We start from the raw sequence: 20,533 nt of genomic DNA, 5'->3' as shown, positions 1-20,533 counted from the left end.
GGTCACAAGTAGGCACAGAGGCAGGCAGAGAGAGAGGGAAGCAGGCTCCCTGCTGAGCAGAAAGCCCGATGTGGGGCTCGATCCCAGGACCTTGGGATCATGACCTGAGCCAAAAGCAGAGGCTTAACCCACTGAGCCACCCAGGCACCACTGATCTTAAAAAAAAAAAAAAAAAATATATATATATATATATATATATATAGAGAGAGAGAGAGAGAGAGAGAGAGAGAGATGTTGAAGGAGAAATAGCATTTCATTTTTCTTATTGATTTAAAAAAAAAAGTGTATTATAGGGACGCCTGGGTGGCTCAGTGGGTTAAGCCTCTGCCTTCGGCTCAGGTCATGATCTCAGGGTCCTTGGATTGAGCCCCACATCGGGCTCTCTGCTTGGCAGGGAACCTGCTTCCCCCCTCCCCTCTCTGTCTACTTGTAATCTCTGTCTGTCAAATACATAAATAAAATCTTAAAAAAAACCAAGTGTATTATATTCTGCAAATATTTACTGAGCATCTACTATGTGCTGGGCAGTGATCTAGGTGCCAGAGATATAGTACTGAAAATGATAGACATGTGTCTATTCTCATATATTAGAATTTTCATGAAGGCTGGTGATAGATGTGATAGACAATAAACCGATTAATTAAGAAAACCATAAAAGAACATTATAGGCCTTGATAAATAGTCTGACTTCTATTCTAAGGGGGTTGGAAGACTTTGGAGATTTATTAATTAGAATTAGTATTGGCTACATGTGACAAGGACCCAGCTAGATGGCTTTAATTTATTTACTGTTAAATTTATTTCTCTCTCATGTAAAATGTTTTGTCTGATCATTGGGACTAATGTGAAGGCTTCATCATCATCAGAAACTCTTGGTCTGAAAATGGCTGCTGGAATTCCAACCATCATGTTTACATCTAACACTAGAAGAAGAAGAGAAACCAGAATAAATAAATACATTTTTTAAAAATTAAAAAAAGAAAAGAAAAAGAAAGAAAGGGATGCCCCCCTTCCCTTTTAAGGGATCGTCTCGAAATCCTACGCAGAACTTAGTCGCACGACTATATCCAGTTGGAAGGGAGGCTGGAAAATGTAGCTGCCCTGAGTAAAACTGAATTTTATTTGTAAGGAGAAAAAGGACAATAGAATTGAGATAGCGGACCAACAATCTCTGGCACGGAAATCTGAGTCATGTTTTTAAAAACACATCCTGTCTTCTCTGTAGAGAACAGATACAGAGATGGGACCGGAAGGGAGGTCAGTGTTTCACGCTTGTCCAGATAAAATTTGGTGGTGGACTGGGGTGGTGCTAGAGTAAAGACAGAAGAAGATGGATTCAGGTATGTTTTGAGGGAAAGTCAACAGGACTTATGATGGGCTGAATGTGATGAGGGAAAGAAAGAATCCAAACAGCGCCTAGGTTTTTTGCCATTAAGAAAACCAATCTATGGCTCTGATGCTTAGTAAGATCAGAGTACAGGTTGAAAGAGAGGTCCACGAGTTCTGCTTGGATCATGTTAATTTTTAAATGCCTGTTAGCCGTTCAAGCAGCCATTGCCAAAGAGGCATTTGGGTACACGAATCTGTAGTTAAGGGTGGAGGTCAGGCTCAGAGATTAAACCGCTGGTGGTCGTGGGCATGTGACTGGAATTCATTGTCATGGGCAGAGGAGGCCACCTGGGAAAACTGCGGATGGAGAAGGGAGCCCAGGACGAGAGGGAGGCTCCCCAGCCCTGGGGATGTTGCTAGAGGAGTAGGAGCCAGCACAGTGGGCGGCCGATGACTAAAGCGACCAAACAACCAAGAGAATGGCTGTGAGAAAACCTGGTGAAAAGAGGGAGCAGTAGATTGTGTTGAGTGCTTGCTCAGAGGTGTGGTAGGTAACACATGGACAAACGCGGACTTTGGATCTGGCAACGTGGTAGCCACAGGCAACCTTTACAGAACCAATTTCAGAAGAGTAGAAGGAAAAGGCGGCATTCAATTTATTCCGCATCTCGTCACTGGGAATACACTAGCTCGCAGTCTGCGGGGAGACGTGGGCAATTATTCCCACACAGTGTGACAGTAAGGACCATGACGGAGCTCTGCACAGGGCACAGGGGAGTTGGGGCCCTAAATCCATGGGGACGAGGGCACAGAAGGCTTTCAAAAGAAGATGAGAACTGGATGCTTAAACTGCCTGTTTAGAAATCGAAAGATCGGTGGAGTAATGCGTGGCCTTGGAGCTGGGAGACCTCGATTCCAGTCCTATCGCCATCCCTGACAGGCAGTCTGAGACAGTCCCTTCCCCTGCCCAGGGCTCTTCCTTCCCTCTGCATGGGGAAGATCCGACCATCCTCATTTGTTTCTGTTTTAAGATCATTAGGGAATTTTCTAACCTCCTGGAGTCTGGAGAGACGGAAGGTTTTGAGTTCAAAGCTCTCTGCCCTTTAGGTAGCCTCTGAAGTATGTACTCAACCATTCTCCACGGAATCGGACCCTCTATTCACAGTTGTAGTTGCTGCGAGGTAAATTAGGATAATGTTAGCATCTATAACCAGCCCCAACACTGCAGTGGTTTAACACTCTCGGAGCCACCGCAGGTCCCTCTGACATGGGCCGTTTTGCACAAACATCGTTTTGAATTAAAAGCCACCCAGATCCAGCAGATTCAGAGAAAGCTCTTCCCCTGCCCCTCCACGGCCTGCTTTACCAGCAAGACAGAGTTTCAAACAGGGATTCCTCCTGACCTAAGACGCCTCCCTCTTCTTGCTAATGGTCTTCCCTCCCTTTGTATCCTCAGGACACCCCCAGACCCCCGACCCCTTGTCCTTGGCTCTTGGAAGCTTTATGTCTCTTCCCTGTCTTTGGAATTTCCATGTCTGCATGGGTTCCCCTTAATGACATCAATTAAATTTGATTCCCCTGTTAATCTGTCTCACGTCAGTCTGACTTAGTTCAGCTAGAAGGACCCTGAGGGGCAGAGCAAGTTCTTCCGTCCTCCGCAATGACACAAGAGAATCATTTTCCTCCTGCACACGTAATGATCCAGTGAAAGTTCTGACAAACGGTCTTGAACACAGTAAGTCAGGGGCACAAGCTGCTTCCATTCTGTCCTTTTGTCATCCCTGAGATACAATTATTTGCTCTCTGGCAGAAGGAAAGAGTGGAGGCGGTACCAGGCCATCTCCGCTCACAGGCGCCACACAGCACGCCTGACAGAATTCCATCCTAGACGATCACGAGGGCTCCCCTGCAGCGTCTGTGTGGGCAGCCTGTGCTGTGTCAGGAGAGGGGCAGCAAGAGTCTTTGGCGGACCCGACATTTCTCCCACAGGGAACACGTCGTGACGCACACAACTCATTTCTTTGTTTATTTTCTAGCTGAAGAAGAGATCACCTTTTCCAAAATAGAGACTCCTAAGAAATCGGAGATATTTTCTGAAAATCTCAGGTACAGGCATACGTAATTGCTTAGACATAAACATTTGTCATTCAGCACAGAATACTGTTAAAATTTTCTGTCTGGCCAGTTCTTTTCGGCCTCTCTGGTGCGAGTGGGGACATGTCGGGGTGTGTTCATGGTGAGTTTGGTCGATGGCATCTACATCAGGGTTACCTTGTTCTTTTATGAGTTTTTAAAGATATTTTCACATCGAAAGCGAAGCGTGGCTACCACTTATTCCTCCTATTTACTTCTGCATTTGGACAGTCCTGAAGAAATAAGAGAAAAGATCTTGAGTTTCTTTGATGTCATCATAACAAAAATGAAGATGCCTGAAGAAGACATCATTCCTCTGGAGTCATGCCAGTGTGAGGAGATCGTAGAGATGGTCATCATGCCTCTGGCCCACCATTTTCTGGCTTTGGGAGAAAACAACAAAGCCTTATATTACTTCCTAGAAATTACATCTGCTTATCTCATCTTGGGCGACAATTACATGGTAAGGTGTTCCCCCCTCGCCAGCCCCCCACCCTGCCTTTGAGACAGTTCAGAGACCACAGCACCTGAAGGGCAGCTCTAGGGTTCTCCTGTCGCACTTCATGTTCTTGACACCTGCTGGCTCCCCTTTCCTCTGAAAATCGAACCCTGAGAAGGGAAATGACCTGAGATTGAGAGATGAAAGCAGAAATTGCAGCGAGCATCACACACTGTTCAAAAGAAACGTGCCAGGAACTGTCTACCTCGATGGGAAGGGGGTGGACGTCCTATCTCATCCCCAAAATGTATCGATGCTGCCGTTTCAGCAGAGGCTTCCTCAGTAATGTCCCGTGGCACCGACCTTCTGTCTTTCCTAAACACCTGTGAGCACAAACACCTATAGGTCTTTGGATGAGCACAGATCTGGTTTTTGTCTTGTGGTCCCCAAAGGAGCTCACCCACTTTGGTCCTCATGTCATTTGTGCTATATCATCATGCATTTCCTTTAGATCCCCAAAACACTAGTGTTCCCCGGGATAATTATAAATAATATTCCAGGGCAATGTGTCCCTAGACATGTGGGGGTTCAATGTATAATGAAATAAGAATTCATTCTTAAGTAAGTTGGGAAGCACTGAGCTGAATAGCTACATAGGTTTCTTTCCTGCAAATATTTCATGGACTTAATATGCTAAGACATGTGTAATCGTCTAGAGGATCTGGCTAGTTCTGTGTTTCTCCAACATCCTTGACCGGAGACCACTTTCCGTAGCGCCGCTAGCTAGACTGGCCTTGCATGATCTCACTGCAGGAAACGCCCCCGGCCTTGTTCCATCTGACCCCCGTTTCTGAGGAGACAGGCCTGCGGTTCCTGTCTACACCGGTGGTCTCTTCCATATTTACAACCGCAGCAGCCTAATCGACCTCATACCTTAGATTTTTATGAAATTTTAAAATTAAACCATTAAAAATGTTGGTAAGCCCTAGCTCTCTCAAATTTATGTTAAAGATGAAAGTCATCCACGCATATGAGGTATCATTATGCGTATTAATTTATGTACATATACACACTCAGACATATAGACAAGGGGGATATGGTCAGTGAGTCCCAAGAATAGAAGGTTTAAGTGGCCCTGAGGACCAACTTGTGAAGCTCCCCCTCAGTCAGCAGGGAGTGGGGATGGCCAGGAAGACAGTGAAGGGAAGCAGAGCCCCGTGCAAGTCACCCGGAATGTGCCATTTGCATCCTGTCTCCCATCAGAAATGATCTAGTAGGTTCGGGTCAACTCATTGCCTCTCTCTCCCATCTTGGACTATGTGACAGTTGAAGATATCACCTTCCCTTATTTTACTCTTCAAATCTGACCTTGCCTTGGTGCTCACGTGTACTAAGGCCGTCCTGTCTAACCACGTCCTAGTAAGTCAAAAATGAGGTAGGCAGAGTTGCTCAGGGCCTTGCTTCCTGAAGACGGCCCTGGCGAAGGAAATGGGAGTGGTTCATAACTTGTTCCAGAAGTGGAGATCAGCTTCTCATAGACGTGGGGACACCATCGGGGGCAGGGCACACATTGTTGGAATTAGGGGCCATCGGGGGTGGAGTTACTCAGAGGAGGAAATTGCCCTGGCTCCATCCTCTGGAGCAAGTGATCCGGTGGCCAGGATCTTCAGGGGCTTGACCCACCCAGGGCTGCCTCGAGCCGGGAGGCCCAGCTCCAGAGCCGGGGCTGGGGGCGGAAGGGGGTCCTGCCACGGCAGCCGCTCTTGCCTATTCGGTCGAGGCTGGGCGGTGGCCCTCTGTGGCCGGACCCCCGCTGAACAGATGCTTGTGCCCCTCCGCCGCTGCAGGCGCACCTGTATTTAAAGGAGGGAGAGCGGTTGCTGAAAATGCTCAAGGACGACAGATCCTGGAGTCACACTTTTGAGGCCGCGGCCTTTTACAGCCTCAAAGGTCAGGTAAGAAGCCGCTACACACACGGTCCCGTGTCGGCAGTCCCAGGGGCGTTAGACACACGGTCCCGTGTCGGCGGTCCCAGGGGCGGTCGACAGAAGCAGCAGAAGCCCTCCCTGCCCTTCCTCCAGCTGCCCTCCAGCCACCGACCCTGGGCAGACCAACGGCAGAACCTCAGGTCTGGCTGCTCCGGCCTGCGGCCTCACTCGCCGGCAGCTCCTCCTCGTCTTCATGGGGGACATCGTCACGAAAGGTTTTCCAACAAGCTCCAGCCGTGGACGTGAACGTTGTCCTGCTCTCTTCTCCCCGTAGGTCTGTTTCAACATGGGCCAGATGGTGCTTGCCAAGAAGATGCTGCGCAAGGCCCTGAGGCTCCTCAACAGGGTCTTCCCCTACAACTTAATCTCCCTGTTTCTTCACACCCACGTGGAGAAAAACAGACACTTCTACTATGCGGATCAGCAGGCCCAAGAGAGCTCGCGTCCAGGGTAAGGGACTGAGCTGGGACGAGCTCGAGGTCTCAGTCCCCAGGAGAGAGACTTGCACACACGCCACCAGCCCCCAAAGCCTGGGCCTCTAATGGGTGCGGGAAGGCCTGGTGGCCGTGCCCTGAGGCTCTCTGGAGCCCGGGGGGGCCAGTCAGGGAGTGAGGGGCTCCCAGGCAAGGTGGCGTGGCCCCAATCGCGTCCCAGCAGCTTTTGTGAAGGGGAGGCAGGGAGCTCCCTGCAAGCCGAGCGCCGGCGCCCTGCCCCGGTGAGTCCCCTCCATCCCTCTGACACGCCGTGTTTCCCAGAAGCCGGGGGCACCGAGGAAGCTGCTCCTCACTGGCCTCAGTCTCAGGCCCTTTTCCAGCCGGGGGTGCAGACACCACACGGGGTGTCGTCCCTGCCCAGACTGCAGTAGAAGGTCCCAAAGACCTTGGCCAGAGGACAGACCGCCCACCCATGTATGGATTTGGAGGGGGATGTGGGGATGTGAGGGGCGTAGCCATCGGTCAAGATTAAACCGGCAAAATTTATACTTCTCAATGGATGTAAATTGTACCTATAAAAAATGATAACAATTAAAATGGCGGGGGAGGGAGGGACCCTGTGTAGCTCAGTCACTTAAGCATCTGACCCTTGATCTCAGCTCAGGCCTCGATCTCAGGGTGTGAGTTCAGGTCCTGGGTTCGGAGTCGTTGAAGCCAGGTGTTCCGTGCATGTAGTTCATGATATTTTTCTGCTTTACTGTGTGTATGTTTGGAATGTCCCACAACAAAAGCTTTTGGATGTACTCCGCCTATCCATTCAGCGCCAAGGGGAATGCCACCTTGCTGGGCATCTGCAGGGCTGACAGAGGACACCTCTCCGGCGCTGAGAGGGACTGGGGCAATATCCTTCCAGGTTCTGCCCGAGATGCAAACATCTATTTTTAGGAGCTCGTTGCTACGCACCCCTCTGAGCCCACTGCCTTCCCCCAGAAGTGCTCCCTGATGTGTGGGGGAGCCTGGAGTGGAAATGAGCTCCTTTGCAGGTTAGGGACAGGCTCCTGGGAACGGTGGCCCCGTCTCAGGAGACACCAGGAGGGAGGGGGCTGGGAGAGTTCAGCAGAGATCTCTCTAAGGGGTAGGAGGGAATCAGAGTTTGGGTCACTGGCGAATTGTCTGATCAAGCACAGCCTGCTTGCCGAGTTCACTCGAAGGTCAGAGGATATATTTTTTTTTTAAGACAGAAAAAATGAGTGTGCATGAGGGGGGAGGGCAGAGGGAGAAGGAGAAGGAGAGAGTCTTTTTTTTTTTTTTTTTAAAGATTTTATTTATTTATGGGACGCCTGGGTGGCTCAGTTGGTTGGGCAGCTGCCTTCGGCTCAGGTCATGATCCCAGCGTCCTGGGATCGAGTCCCACATCGGGCTCCTTGCTCCACGGGGAGTCTGCTTCTCCCTCTGACTCTGCCTTCCACTCTGTCTGCCTGTGCTCACTCTCCCTCTGAAAAATAAATAAATAAAATCTTTAAAAAAAAAAAAAAGATTTTATTTATTTATTTGACAGACAGAGATCACAAGTAGGCTGAGAGGCAGGCAGAGAGAGAGAGGGAAGCAGGCTTCCTGCGGAGCAGAGAGCCCGATGCGGGGCTCGATCCCAGGACCCTGAGATCATGACCTGAGCCGAAGGCAGAGGCTTAACCCCCTCTTAAGCGGGATCCATGCTCAGCACGGGGCCCAGCCCAGTGCGGGGCCTGATCCCACGCCCTCAGGATCACTGCCTGAGCTGAAACCAGGAGCCCGAGTATTTTCTAGGATACATACATGTCACACAAATATTTTGATCACATGCACTCTCAACAAATCATTGATTGTTTTGAAATGCAAACTTAACTGGGCATCTCCCATCTTCATTCCCGAAATCGGGCCCTGGTCGTTAGCAGTCCTGTTTGTCACAGGAGTAAGAAGTTCCCTGCACGAGGTAAAGGGGAGGGTGCTGGGAGGAGGAAACCGCAGAGCTGTGGGCTTGTGACACCAGCCAGTCAAAGGGCTCTGATCTCAAAACAGGACAAGAAGCAATGTTAGTGTCGGTTTCTGTGGCCCTCATGACTGTCTTACACTGTGAGGGATTCTACCTTGTTTCCTGGGAGGCTTTAAAAAGTAATTTGCATAACAGATTCAATGTCATTAATTCCTAAATTTTGGGCTTTGTTAACTCAACTAATGTTGCAGCCAGCTGGCTTATCATAAAGATAAGGTTCGCGTTTCGATCTCCAAGAAGGGACTGTTGGCTCCAGGACCAGGCGAACGGCTTGTTGAAGCCGACTGGGACCCCACACGCTGTGTGCAGGCGCTCCTGCATCCCTCCCCTTGCACACCCTCCGGCACAGGCGGTTCCCTGCCTCCTGTGACGTGCCTTCATCCACTCGGGTGTTGTAGAGGAACGCCGCAGACTGGCTGGCTTCTAATGAGCAGAACCGTATTGCTCCCGTCTGAGGTCAGAGACCCAAATGCAGGGCCTCGTCAGAGAGGGGCCTCTTTAGGTCACAGACATTTTTATCTTCATATGGTAGGAAGGGGTTGGGGAGCTCTGGGGTCTCTTTTATAAGAGCCCAGCCCTCTTCGTGAGGGTTCTACCCTCATGACCTAATCCCCTTCCAAAGGGCTACCTCCTGTTACCCTCACTTTGGGGGTTAGGACTCAACATATGAATTCAGGTCATGGCAGAATGTGACTGTGAAAAATGTTCATTTCCTTCATTGAGCGCTGAGGCCCAGCTCCCAGCAGTGATCTCACTGGAGGACAGGACGCCCTGGAGTGGCCAGGCTGAAGGGGACAGAGCCCTGCCACTTCTGGCTGTGTGGCTGTGGGTTAGTCGTTTAACTGTCGGAGTCTCAGTTGCTTGCGTAAAATGGGGTTATTTCTCCTTTGCTTCTAGGCTTGTTCTCAGAATCCAATGGGATGAATTATATAAATTTGCTTCTAAGATAAATTCATTTAAGTAGCGATGACCTGACAAGGGACAGGTGACTTGCATAAATTATCTTAATCCTCACAAAGTCGGTACTTTGCCCCCATTCGTGGGGGACCATGTGCAAAATGCAGGTGCCTGGGCTTCTCCAGCTCGTCATGGAGGCGGGACTCGCGCTCCCCCCCGGCTTACACCTCCCAGCCAGGAGCGAGGATTCTGTCCCCAAATTCCCTTCCAGCACGCAGGCGACGACACCTTCTTTCTCGGTCCCACGTGTCTGTTTTCTCTCACAGGAAGAGGAGGCTGGCGCAGCTCTACAGGCAGACGGCCTGCTTCTCCTTGCTCTGGCAGATCTACAGCTTAAATTATTTTTTCCACCACAAGTATTACAGCCACCTGGCAGCTATGATGCAAGTGAACACGGCCCTGGAGACTCAAGATGACTTCCAGGTAGAGTGTTTTTGTAGCGGCTTTTAAAATTTCTGCATCTCATTTAGAGGGAAACTCTTCAAGATCACGGAGTTGGAGTGAGGAAAAAGGGACATTTACATGTTAAAGAAGACCTACAGGATACCACAGGCCTTGCCATTGTCAACCTGAGGTTGTTTCCCCCACTAGCAAGGCATTCACGGTAAGATAGCTGGGAGATTTCTGGAAGAATGTCACACGTGTCCCCCACAGGAGTCAGGGGAGGAAGAGGCCGCAGGTGACAGCTCACGCTTGGTCTTCAGCCAGTCCTCCTCCTCCCAGCCCAAAGACAGTGAAAGGCAGAGACGCCCTCGAGGAGCTGTTCAGGACCACCCTCCGAGGATTTTCTGTGGTGGTTTTGGGCCGGCACTGTGCTTTCCACACACGGCAATGCCCTGAAACCCTGAAAGTAGCGGGGACTGGTTCGTGCCCTCCTGGAATGGTCTCCGGAGCCCCAGGCAGAACTACGAGTCCACACTGGTGGGGAGGAGGAAGCTCATCTACTCTTCAGGGCCCTTCTACCTGGACCAAGATTCAGCTGACATGAGACAGATTAACAGGAGAAAGTCAAGTGTTATAGCGTCTGTGTGGAGATCCACAGAGACAAGAACTTCCAAAGACGACGAGGCAACCCGAGGCCTCTAGGAGCTAGGGAGAGGGTTGGGGCTTGAGGGGACACAGGGGAGGAGGACTGTCAGCAGGAAGGTGCAAGGGTGTTACCCTGTTGTGCAGAGGAATTGCTTAACAGAAGAGGGATCTGTTAGTCGCTCTCTTCCTAGTGAAGCGGCCAGTCGAGAGACAGGTAACGAACCCGTCCTTGAAACTAGCGTAACACCAGATGTTAATTTTATTTCAGCTTAAAAAATAAATCAATTTGTTTAAGCCTTAAAAAATAAGCTTTTCTTGAATGTGCTGGGTTTTGATGGCCCGTCTGGGAGCAACCGGCCCTTGGCCCTGACAAAATGATAAACTGGGAAGTCTTTAGCTAGACGTGGAAAACTCCGGAAGACAAAACAAGATCACAAAACTAAAGCCATTTCATCTAAAGATTGATCGGGTGCACATCATGTCTGGGTTTCTTGTGGGGCACTGATTTCCTCTTGGAGTGACTGATGATCCGGAATTGAGGGAAATGGCCGAGGGCACTCTAAACGGTGGAGGGACTTACTTCCTAGCCATAAGTCTGTCCCCAGCACTAGGGCCGTCCCGTACCCCGGGATACAGAAATGTTTACGAAGCCCGTCAGAACAGCCTCTGCCCGTCCTCCTCCGGTGGCTCCCCAGGCGACTAAAGCCAGCCGAATTAGACCTGCTGCCGGCTCCTCAAACATCCAGCTCAGTCCCCTTGTAGGGTCTTTGCTGCGGACGTTTCCTCTGCCTACAGTGCCCATCCCCTGACCTTTACCAGGCTCTGTGCTGATCAGCCTGCGGTCACCTCCTCCATAGGCCTTTCTGGGCCCACCTGGCCCCCTGACTCTCCAGCCCCTCCCTCCGTTTTCGTAGCTCTTATTACCGGCTGACATTATCTGGTCGGCGCCCTTGCTGGTGTGTCGCCTGCGTCCACTACTGGCCTGCCATGTCCGTGCGAGCAGGGTCCTCGTCTGTTACCTTTCCTGTGTCCCGAGCTCCAGTAACAACGTCTGGCACATAGTGGGGTCTCCACAAACGTTCAGTGAATGAAACCCTTTCATCCCCTCCCCAGTGGCGCTGGGGGACAGGAGACTGCGATGGGAAAGCCAGAACTGGAAAGTGAATCCAAGGAGGCTCGTTAACAATATGCCTGTGGCGGAAGGCAGAGCAGCCTGGCAAGTGGTCACCTGGGTGCTCAGAAGCAGACGAGACACTCACTGTTGGAACCAGAAGGGACCAGAATGAGCCCCCAGAGAGCGATTTCCGGAACTTCCCCTCCCCATGGTGTGACCGCTGCCAAGCCACATAACCTCCGAGCTTCCTACTTTCTCCAAGAAGTAAAGCAGTTGGACTCTATGCTCTGGGTCCAAATCCAAGGGGTCCCGGGCTCCGGTACAGGGGTGGACATGTCATCATCCTGGCCGTCCGCTCCTGGCCCACAGCTTCCGGCTGCCCGTCCCCTCTGGCAGCCCGGCCCCAAACACAGCCCAGACCAGGAGCACAGAACCCCTCCGATGGGCTTTGTGGCTGCACAGGTGCCCGCAGTACTGTCTGTAACACATTGTGTGACTTGAAGAATTCTGGGAAAGAAGCCCCTTGTCCTAAATTTCTCTCCGTGGACGGCCCTTACTGCGAGCCCTTCGGCTATCAGAACCTTCTTGAGCAGGAGCAGCCTCCTCCTCACCCGCACCAAGCTTTCATACCCTGGAGCAACTCGACCGCTTAAAATCGTCGTTCAGGGAGCAGCGGACTTCCGGGGAGGTTTCTCGATTCCATTCCAACCACGCTTTCCTCTTTCTGAAAGCAAACAAGCCAAACCCCCTTTTCTTGTTTATTAGCTAACAGGAGGAGACGTCCTTGCTCTAAAAATTAAACATCACAGAGACGTAGAAGGTGAAGAGTAAAGTCCCCCTTGCCCCTCAGATTCCTCCCCCAGAGGCGTACCGCACCCTGGAGCGAACCCTGCCCAGCTCTTTGCTCTGCGGTCGTACAGTCACATAGAGAAGTCACTGCTTTCATTGTTCACAAAATTAACATCCTTATATTTAGCTTAAGGACTCTGTGGGAGCCCTTGAGCGTGTCCTGAATCGTCCACTAAACAGGCAGCAGAGACCCAGGCGGATGTCTGTCCCCCAGCCCGAGCCTCGCCCAAAGGACCGGCTCCGTCCTCAAGCTTAGTAAACATGTGTCCACGGGCCAGCCCTGGGCAGCGACTCTGGGCTTCCTGCGGCGGTTCGCCTCAGTGTCGCCCTCCTCTGCCCCGCCGCTACCGTTTCAGATCATCAAGGCCTACCTGGACTACGCGCTGCATCACCAGCTGGCCGGCTACCAGGGCGTGTGGTTCAAACAAGAACTCATGGCCATGGAGCAGATCTTCAACCTCCCCCTGAAAGGCGTGGGCATCGAAATCGTGTCCTATGTGGCCGATACGCTGGGCTACACCAAGCTTCTAATGGGTCACTTGGACTTGGCCATTGACTTAGGTAAGGTTTGTCAGGCGAGAAGGGGCACGCGGGGTACAGGTAACACCCTGGGGTACACCGGAACGGTTTCCTTCCCAGGCTCTCGAGCCCACAAGATGTGGGCACTGCTGCGGAACCCCAACAGACATTACATAGTCCTCTGCTGGCTCAGCAAATCTCTCTTCTTGAAAAGCAGGTATGCAGGGGCGCCTGGGGGCTCCGTGGGTTAAGCCTCTGCTTTCGGCTCGAGTCATGATCACCAGGTCCTGGGATCAAGCCCGGCATCGGGCTCCCTGCTCGGCGGGAAGCCTGCTTCTCCCTCCCCCAATGCCCCCACCCACTCCCCCACCTGTGTTCCCTCTCTCATTGCATCTCTCTCTGTCAAATAAATAAAATCTTAAAAAGAAAGAAAGAAAAGAAAAGAAAAGAAAAAAGCAAAGCAGGTATTTAGCTGAAAGCATTTTTCAGAACTAGAGGGAGGAAGCCATGGTCATTGAGCTCCCAGGGCTGGCTTTACCCTGGCCATTGGGTGGCAGAGGACCAGGGTTTACAGTAAGATGCAACGGACGCTCCTAGTCGTTGGAATTCCTGTTCTTTGCACAACGTTCTTTTTTTTTTCTTTTTCTTTTTAAGATGTTATTATTCTTTAAAGTACTCTCTACATCCAACGTGGGCTCAAACTTACAACTCCGAGATCGAGTCGCACACTCCCCTGACCGAGCTGGTCAGGCGCCCCTGCACATATGATGCCCCCAGTCTGTCTGCTCTGGCCAGTGACTGCAGGAGGGTCCGTCAGCAATGCTGCTGTGGGGATCAGGCTTTCTCTGGAGGGAAAGGGCAGAGCCTCACAGGGGAGGCAAATGCTCAGAGAAGAGCACCGGGGCCAGAAGCTCCAGCTGACATGGCCTGACTCTGGTTGCCCTGATACAAAGGTCTGGGACAACATTTTAAGCAAAGAGTCCATCTGAGATTTGGGGGTGGGTCTGAAATCTGCGTAGGGGCCATCTGGGTCTGGAGTCGTGGGTGCCATGGAAGCAAGGCCGGCAGTCTGCTCCGTCCTGTCCTCCAGCACCTCCTGGCCTCACCTCCTTCCTCTGCCGCAGAAACAAGCAACTGATCCAGGTGCTGGGGTGGCTGTGGGACCTCTCGGTAACAGAGGAGCACATCTTCAGCAAGGCATTCTTCTATTTTGTCTGCCTGGACATCATGCTTTATTCTGGTACATGTGGCTTGGGGATGTGCAGGGAAGCAGGGGACAGTGGGTGTGCCGTGGGGTGCGGCTGCGGTCAGGGCTGGGGTCTCGAGACCACTGGGCTTCGGGCTGGAAAGACCTCTAGGCCTGGGAAGGGCAGAGCGTGGTGGGAGAGCTGAGGAGCCATCTGGGAGGTCAGGAAGGACAGTTCAGTCCCGAGGAAACAAACCGTGGGTGTGAGCTGCCCGTTGAAGGGTGAGACCAACCTCGCCCCAGTACAGGGACCGACAGGGTCTTCTGTGTGCCTTTTCTATAGGACTTGGTAGCAGGACATGCTAAAGACTTTGTGCTTTAGGACAAAGGGCAGGAGGGCTCATGGGTCTGGGCACTGGTAGCTTTGCAGGTTTGGAAAAGAAGCTCTGCCTGGATACTCCTGGGTACAGCCTCAGTGTCCACAGTGAACCGCGGGGAGCCAAGCTGGCATTCAGTCCCCACCATGGGATTCTGGGAAGGGATACAGATGCTGCGGCCAAGCGGGGAGGCAAGGGTGGGGAGACGGCAGGCCCCGGGCCGCACTCAGGCCAACTCCTGCAGGGCTGCCGGGGGACGGCTGGCTCAGACCGCACTGCCGCCTGGGCTGGCTTGGGAGCTGGGCCTCTGGGCAGTGTGGTTTCGAGCTTGTGGCCTGCCACAGGGCCCTCTCGATTCATAAAGTAAGCAGAGGTTACGGGCTCTCCCCACAGGCAGGAAGTTCCCCTGGGGGCTCTAGGCTACAGCAGGACCACGCCATCCCACCACCAGAGCTCTTCTGCTTCTCTCTTCTTTAGGGTTTGTTTATAAGACGTTTGAAGAATGTTTGGAATTCATACGCCAGAACGAAGACAACAGAATCCTCAAGTTCCAGAGCGGCATCCTCCTGGGTCTCTACTCCTCCGTGGCTATCTGGTAATGGGGGTCGCCTATTACCGAAGTCCTGAATTTGAACAGGTTGAACCCTGAAGAAGACTTCTAGGAGATTAAAAAAGAAAAGAAAAAGAATTTACAATTTATACGTGAGCTAGATTGAAGGCGGCAGCGTGGGCTCCCACTGGAAGGGGCCTTGGGGGCCCCCTAGTTCCTCCCCCCAGGCAAGGCCCCCTGGGCTGTGTTCAGTGCAACAGGTGTGGTGAGGAGAGAGGAAGAAGCCTTGCTTCTGGGAGGGTCTGAGGCTTGAGGAAGACGCCTAACAGCACCATTTGCCCCACCGAGATGGAGTGACGCGGGCCGCTGTCTGCAGTGGGGTGGGCGTCCTAGTTCTGAACCCCAGCATCAGACCTGCCCATCCTCAGCAGGCAGCTCCGGAAGGCCGCCGTCCTGCCGCAGTGAGACAGGCCTCTGGCCCCCACATGGCAGAGAGATGCCGCACGAAGCTCCCGGTGGGCTGCTCTGCCTCTCGGGACGGAGAGGGCCAGGTCCTGGGCTACCCCGCCCAGCTCGGGTCCCGCTGTCACCGACCAGCCGTCCCTCCGGACCCTGGAGCAGTGAGGGAAGCAGGGGAGGACAGGTCGCGGGGCTCCCACGCACGGAAGGAAATGGCGGGAGGGGAAGCAGCACCCTTGGTGACCCATTAACCCACCGAGCCTGGGGCTTCACGCCTTTTACCCATCAAGGTTTTCCCTGAGGAAAGCTGCAGCTACTGTCCTAGCTTCAAGGAAGCAGATCAGCAGCAAGATTCCAGAACGTTCATGGACGTCCTCCCCCAGCGACTCCCCACGTCGCCCCGTCGACTTCCTGTCTCCTCCACACGTTCCTCTAGTGCAGTCTGTCAGCGTCGTGCTGAGACTACCTGGCAGCAGGGGGCATTCCTAGGCAAAGTGCCCCACACCAGAGCCGTTCCCAGATTGAGTAGAACATGGTTACAAACTCCCTGGAGAAATCAAACTCTAAAACTTAACTACCCTTACAGGTCCAAAGAGTCAAGACAGCTTGCCCATGTGCATGAATAGTCAAGGAATCTAAGGTCCAAAACTCATCCTAATTTTTATTCTGTTCTATCTCCTCTCCACAGCTGTGGCCTAGGCCAGGGCTTGTCCACTTCAGTGGGCACAGCTGGTTCACACTCGTCCACATGGCGTCCTGCCCCCTCCCCCGTGTGTGATTCAGCAGGCGTGGCTGGGACCTGCGAGCCTGCCTTTCTAAAGAGCATCAGGTGACACTGGTGACCCCAGTCTGTGGCCCCCGCTTGGAGCAGCACTGGCCTAGGCCACCTCTCTCCGGACTTGGAGCAGTGTCTAAGTTCTGGGTTTATAGCCCCAAGCGTCCGACTGCCTTTGCTTTAAAACAGCCCAAAGAGTTAAATGACTGGTTGCTAACGTTAGCTGAGTGTCCGAGGACCCTGTTTGCTTCAAACCGCTCTAATCCTGCCCGGCGTCCCAGCCCACGGTCCCCCTGGGGAGCGCACGGCCGGCTGCCCGGCCCAGGTCCTGGGAGCTGGACTTGCCGGGAGACCCGGGTCAGAACCGCAGCCCATTCCGAGCGCCCCCGGGTTCACGTCCTCGTTCTGTGCTGCCACAGGTATGCCCGGCTGCAGGACTGGGACAGCTTCCACGAGTTTTCCAGCAGAGCTAAAAACCTGGTGCCCAGAAGAACGCCCACCGCGCTCTACTACGAAGGGATCAGTAGGTACATGGAGGGGGAAGTCCTCTACCTTCAGAAGCAGATCGAGGGTCAGTCCGAGAATGCCCAGGACAGCGGGGTTGAGCTGCTCAAGGTGAGTCCAGGCTGAGCCGTGCCTTAAGTGGACTCTGTCTACCACCTTGTGATAATTCTTGTTTTGGATTCCAGAACTTACATGTTTATAGTACGAATTTTTAAGGTAACCCCTCCCCTCCGAATCCAAAGAAAACACCAATTGCCCACAACCTTACTACCCAGAGATAACCGCTTTTGATCTATCGAGACACCGCTGTTGAGGTTTTTTTCTGTGTGCGCACACACGCACGTTTCCATTTTTATAAAACGTGCGATCAAAATAAATTGTGAATGGTTTCCTGTCAGTACATTGTTTTCTACAGCACGAGTTAAAGGGAAGCATAGTGTTTTCTCTTATAGATAAAATCTCAAAGATCTTGTTAGACACTATGCCAAAGTGTTCTGGGACAGAAATTTTTTCGTAGCATTTTCCTGCTGCTCCTGTGATAGACATCTTGATAGGTAAGTCTTTGCACGTGCAAGTTTAAAATATTCAGCTGATCCTGAATGTGTCTTTTAAGTGAACTTCTTAAAAAAAAAAAAAAACTCGTAAAGTGAGTTTTCAAATGCTTCAGTGTAAGCATCAGAACGTGCGTATCTTCCACTCACTGAACAAAATTGCGCTGAGTGCAAAAATACACATGTAATTAGAACAGCCAGCTGACAGGTAGTACCAGCAGGTGCAGCTGTGGGAGTGCGACTGGGGAGCAGGTTACACCTGGTGCCCGCCTCTGGGTTTCCAGACTGGACAGGGCAAGCCCTCCAAGGGAGAGAGAAGCTGAATCTCTACGTGGGCTTGACCCTTACCTGCCTTGTTCTCTTAAACACCGAGCACAGGTGTATCTGGTCCCCATTGCCAGGTCCCCAGTTACCACAAACCTAACAGCTTAAATAACACAAATTAGGGATGCCTGGGTGGCTCAGCGGGTTAAGCATCTGCCTTCGGCTCAGGTCATGATCTCGGTCCTGGGAATGAGCCCCACATGGTGCTCTCTGCTCAGCAGGGAGCCTGCTTCCCTTCCTTCTGCCTGCCTCTCTGCCTACTGGTGATCTCTCTCTCTCTGTCAAATAAATAAATAAAATATTTTAAAAAACTACAAAAATTTATCTATAAAGATGTTGATCCCAGGTTGATAACATACATAATGGATTTATTATGTATTGTGTGACTTTGTGTAATTTGATAGAGTAAACGTCTATTCCTAAGTGGAAAGAAGGACTTATGAGGGGCTTGAGACAGGCTTGACTCCACGGCGCTCAGAAGAAAGAGGTGTTTGTTTATTTTCTTTAACCATCTTGCACGTGATCTATTCCAACGTCCTCTCTCTCTTAAGTACCAGGCACATTACCTGTGACAAGCGAATTGACTCACTATCCCTCCTAGCGATCGGTTACTAGCAAAGGTGCACCATGTGTCCCGCCAAAGCAATCGGTGTAGATCCACTAGACAAACCAGCAGGTGCTGAAAGGGAAGCACATGTTAGTGAGCAATGAAACTCCACGTCCCAAAGCCAGGGCGGTTCGAAATACCGCAGGCGCCATCGGGAAAACCCTTCTCTGCACTCCCGAGGAGTCTGGGGTTTCTCAGAGTTGGAGAAGCAGGTAGGGGATGGGGCCTGGGGCTGGGAGGATGTGACGGAGGAGCAAACAGAGTACAGGACTACAGATGGAGAGCAAAGTGTGTCTCCCACAGAACAATGTCCTGTTCACAGTAGATGTTTCATTTCCTTTTTTTTTTCCCCTTAAGATTTTACTCATTTATTTGTCAGAGAGAACAAGCAGGGAGAGTAGCAGACGGAGGTGGAAGCAGGCTCCACTCGGGGCAGAGAGCCCGTTGTGGGGCTTGATCTCAGGCCCCTTGAGATCGTGACCCGAGCCGAAGGCAGATGCTTAACTGACTGAGGCACCCAGGAGTCCCTAGATGTTTCATTTGTTTAATCAATGGACTAAATGGATATGGAAGAGGTCAGTCCAGAAACCTCAGCGTTTTGGGTCCGTCTCTGTAATACTGCAGTAAGTGCGACAACACAGTAAAACGCTAGTTCATTGACAGTGAAATTAGCAAAGACATGAGGAAGACCCATCCTTACTCCGAGAGACCCCCGTGCACTTCCCAGGGAGCTCTCTGGCAAAACAGCTTTCAGATGCCCCAACGCCTCATTGTCTCCCAGGGAATTATTACAAGGAAATAATCAGATGGCAAAAAAATTTATCTATAAAGATGTTGATTTCAGGTTGATAGCATTATAAAACTAGGAGAAAAGAAAAACTATATGCACAGGGGCGCCTGGGTGCTGTCTGTTAAGCATCTGCCTTCCGTTCAGGTCATGATCTTGGGGTCCTGGGATTGAGCCCTGGGGTGGGCTCCCTGCTCTGAGGAAAGCCTGCTTCTCACTCTGCCCTTCCCCCAGCTTGTTTTTTCTCTCTCTCTCTTTCCCAAATAAATTAATTAACCCCCCCCCCCCAAAGCAAAACTGTATATACTTCACAAAGAAGTCTTGGTTAAGCTGGACACGGTGCATTCAAACACTGGGATATTCGACAAAAAATTCTGAATTTCCGATTCTTTTAAAAACTGGTGTATCTGGTGAGTCCAGGCCCACATTCCTAGAGGGCAGCCGTTGGCCGGGACTGAAAGATGACACGTCTCCTGTCACCTCTGCTTCCTACCAGGCTCCATCCAGCCTGCTTGCTTTGTTTTCAGAGACCGGCAAGGACGGAGGAACGAGCCGGGAGCCCGCAACCCAGCGTGACAACGCGCTCTTTCTGGCTGCTAGGCTTCCGGGCGCGCTCAGGCTACGCTCCGAGTTCCGAACAGTAACTTCTGCGGCTTTGGTCATCAGAATAAGAGTTTTCTCAGCGAGCCCCCACCTCTCACTCTCGGTCTGGCCGTCAGCTGAGACTCCCCCCTGCGCGTGTCCCCTCCTGGCCACGGCTTCCACGGAGGCCTCCGGAACGCACCTGGCCGGAAGCTTTGGAACGTTCCAGGTGGTCCGGGCGGGAGCCGCGACCGCTTTCTGATTCGGGTTTGCCGTGTCTCCTTCAGAGCCTGGAGAGTCTGGTGGCCCAGAACACCACCGGCCCCGTCTTCTACCCGCGGCTCTACCACCTGATGGCCTACGCGTGCATCCTGATGGGGGACGGGCAGAACTGCGACCTGTTCCTCAACACGGCCCTGCAGCTGTCCGAGACGCAGGGGAACGTGCTGGAGAGGTGCTGGCTGAACATGAGCAAGGTAGGCGCGGCCGGCCGGGACCGGACAGCCGCCTCCGGGGCCGCGGGAGCTCGCGGCGGTCCGGCTTCCCAGGCCCGGAGGCCTTCCCGGCCCGTGTGGGCGCGGCGGGCCCGTGCGCCACCGCGTCTTTCCCTCGCGGCCCGTGGAGCGTCCCTCGCCCTCCGTGGCCCTCGCCGCGTCCCCGCCCTGCCCCCGGGCCCGTCCCTCCTCCGGAGCCCCACGCGGCGCCCCCCGCGCCCTACCCGGGCTGGTTGCGCGCGGGCGGCCGGGCGGGGTCGGCGTCTGTCGGTGGGCGCGTGGGGCCCCGAGGCTCGAGGGCCCGGACCCGCGCTGACCCCGCACTGACCCCGGCCCCGCCCGCGCTGACCCCAGCCCCGCCCGCACTGACCCCCGTGCTGACCCCGGCCCGCCCGCGCTGACCCTGTGCTGACCCCGGCCCCGCCCGCGCTGACCCCGGCCCCGCCCGCACTGACCCCCGTGCTGACCCCGTGCTGACCCTGCCCCGCCCACGCTGACCCTGCCCTGCCCGCAC

The 20,533-nt window shown here is 52.8% G+C and overlaps 1 protein-coding gene across 1 annotated transcript in view; it reads left to right on the top strand.

Moving 5' to 3' along the window:
- ADCY10 (adenylate cyclase 10) overlaps positions 1 to 20,346 on the top strand; it is a 68,080-nt gene extending 47,734 nt beyond the window's left edge. Inside the window, exons 22-32 of the mRNA XM_059414218.1 lie at positions 3,366 to 3,435; positions 3,694 to 3,925; positions 5,749 to 5,856; positions 6,164 to 6,339; positions 9,579 to 9,735; positions 12,661 to 12,865; positions 12,944 to 13,040; positions 13,948 to 14,063; positions 14,864 to 14,981; positions 16,590 to 16,785; positions 19,813 to 20,346. Coding sequence (XP_059270201.1) covers positions 3,366 to 3,435; positions 3,694 to 3,925; positions 5,749 to 5,856; positions 6,164 to 6,339; positions 9,579 to 9,735; positions 12,661 to 12,865; positions 12,944 to 13,040; positions 13,948 to 14,063; positions 14,864 to 14,981; positions 16,590 to 16,785; positions 19,813 to 20,346 — 2,009 coding nt within the window. The remainder of the gene's footprint in view (positions 1 to 3,365; positions 3,436 to 3,693; positions 3,926 to 5,748; positions 5,857 to 6,163; positions 6,340 to 9,578; positions 9,736 to 12,660; positions 12,866 to 12,943; positions 13,041 to 13,947; positions 14,064 to 14,863; positions 14,982 to 16,589; positions 16,786 to 19,812) is intronic.
- The last annotated feature ends 187 nt before the right edge of the window (positions 20,347 to 20,533 follow it).

This window comes from Mustela nigripes, chromosome 10 (genome assembly GCF_022355385.1).
Source record: "Mustela nigripes isolate SB6536 chromosome 10, MUSNIG.SB6536, whole genome shotgun sequence".
NCBI lineage: Eukaryota > Metazoa > Chordata > Mammalia > Carnivora > Mustelidae > Mustela > Mustela nigripes.
The sequence above is the reverse complement of the archived record's forward strand: the minus strand, read 5'-3'. Positions and strand labels throughout refer to the sequence as shown.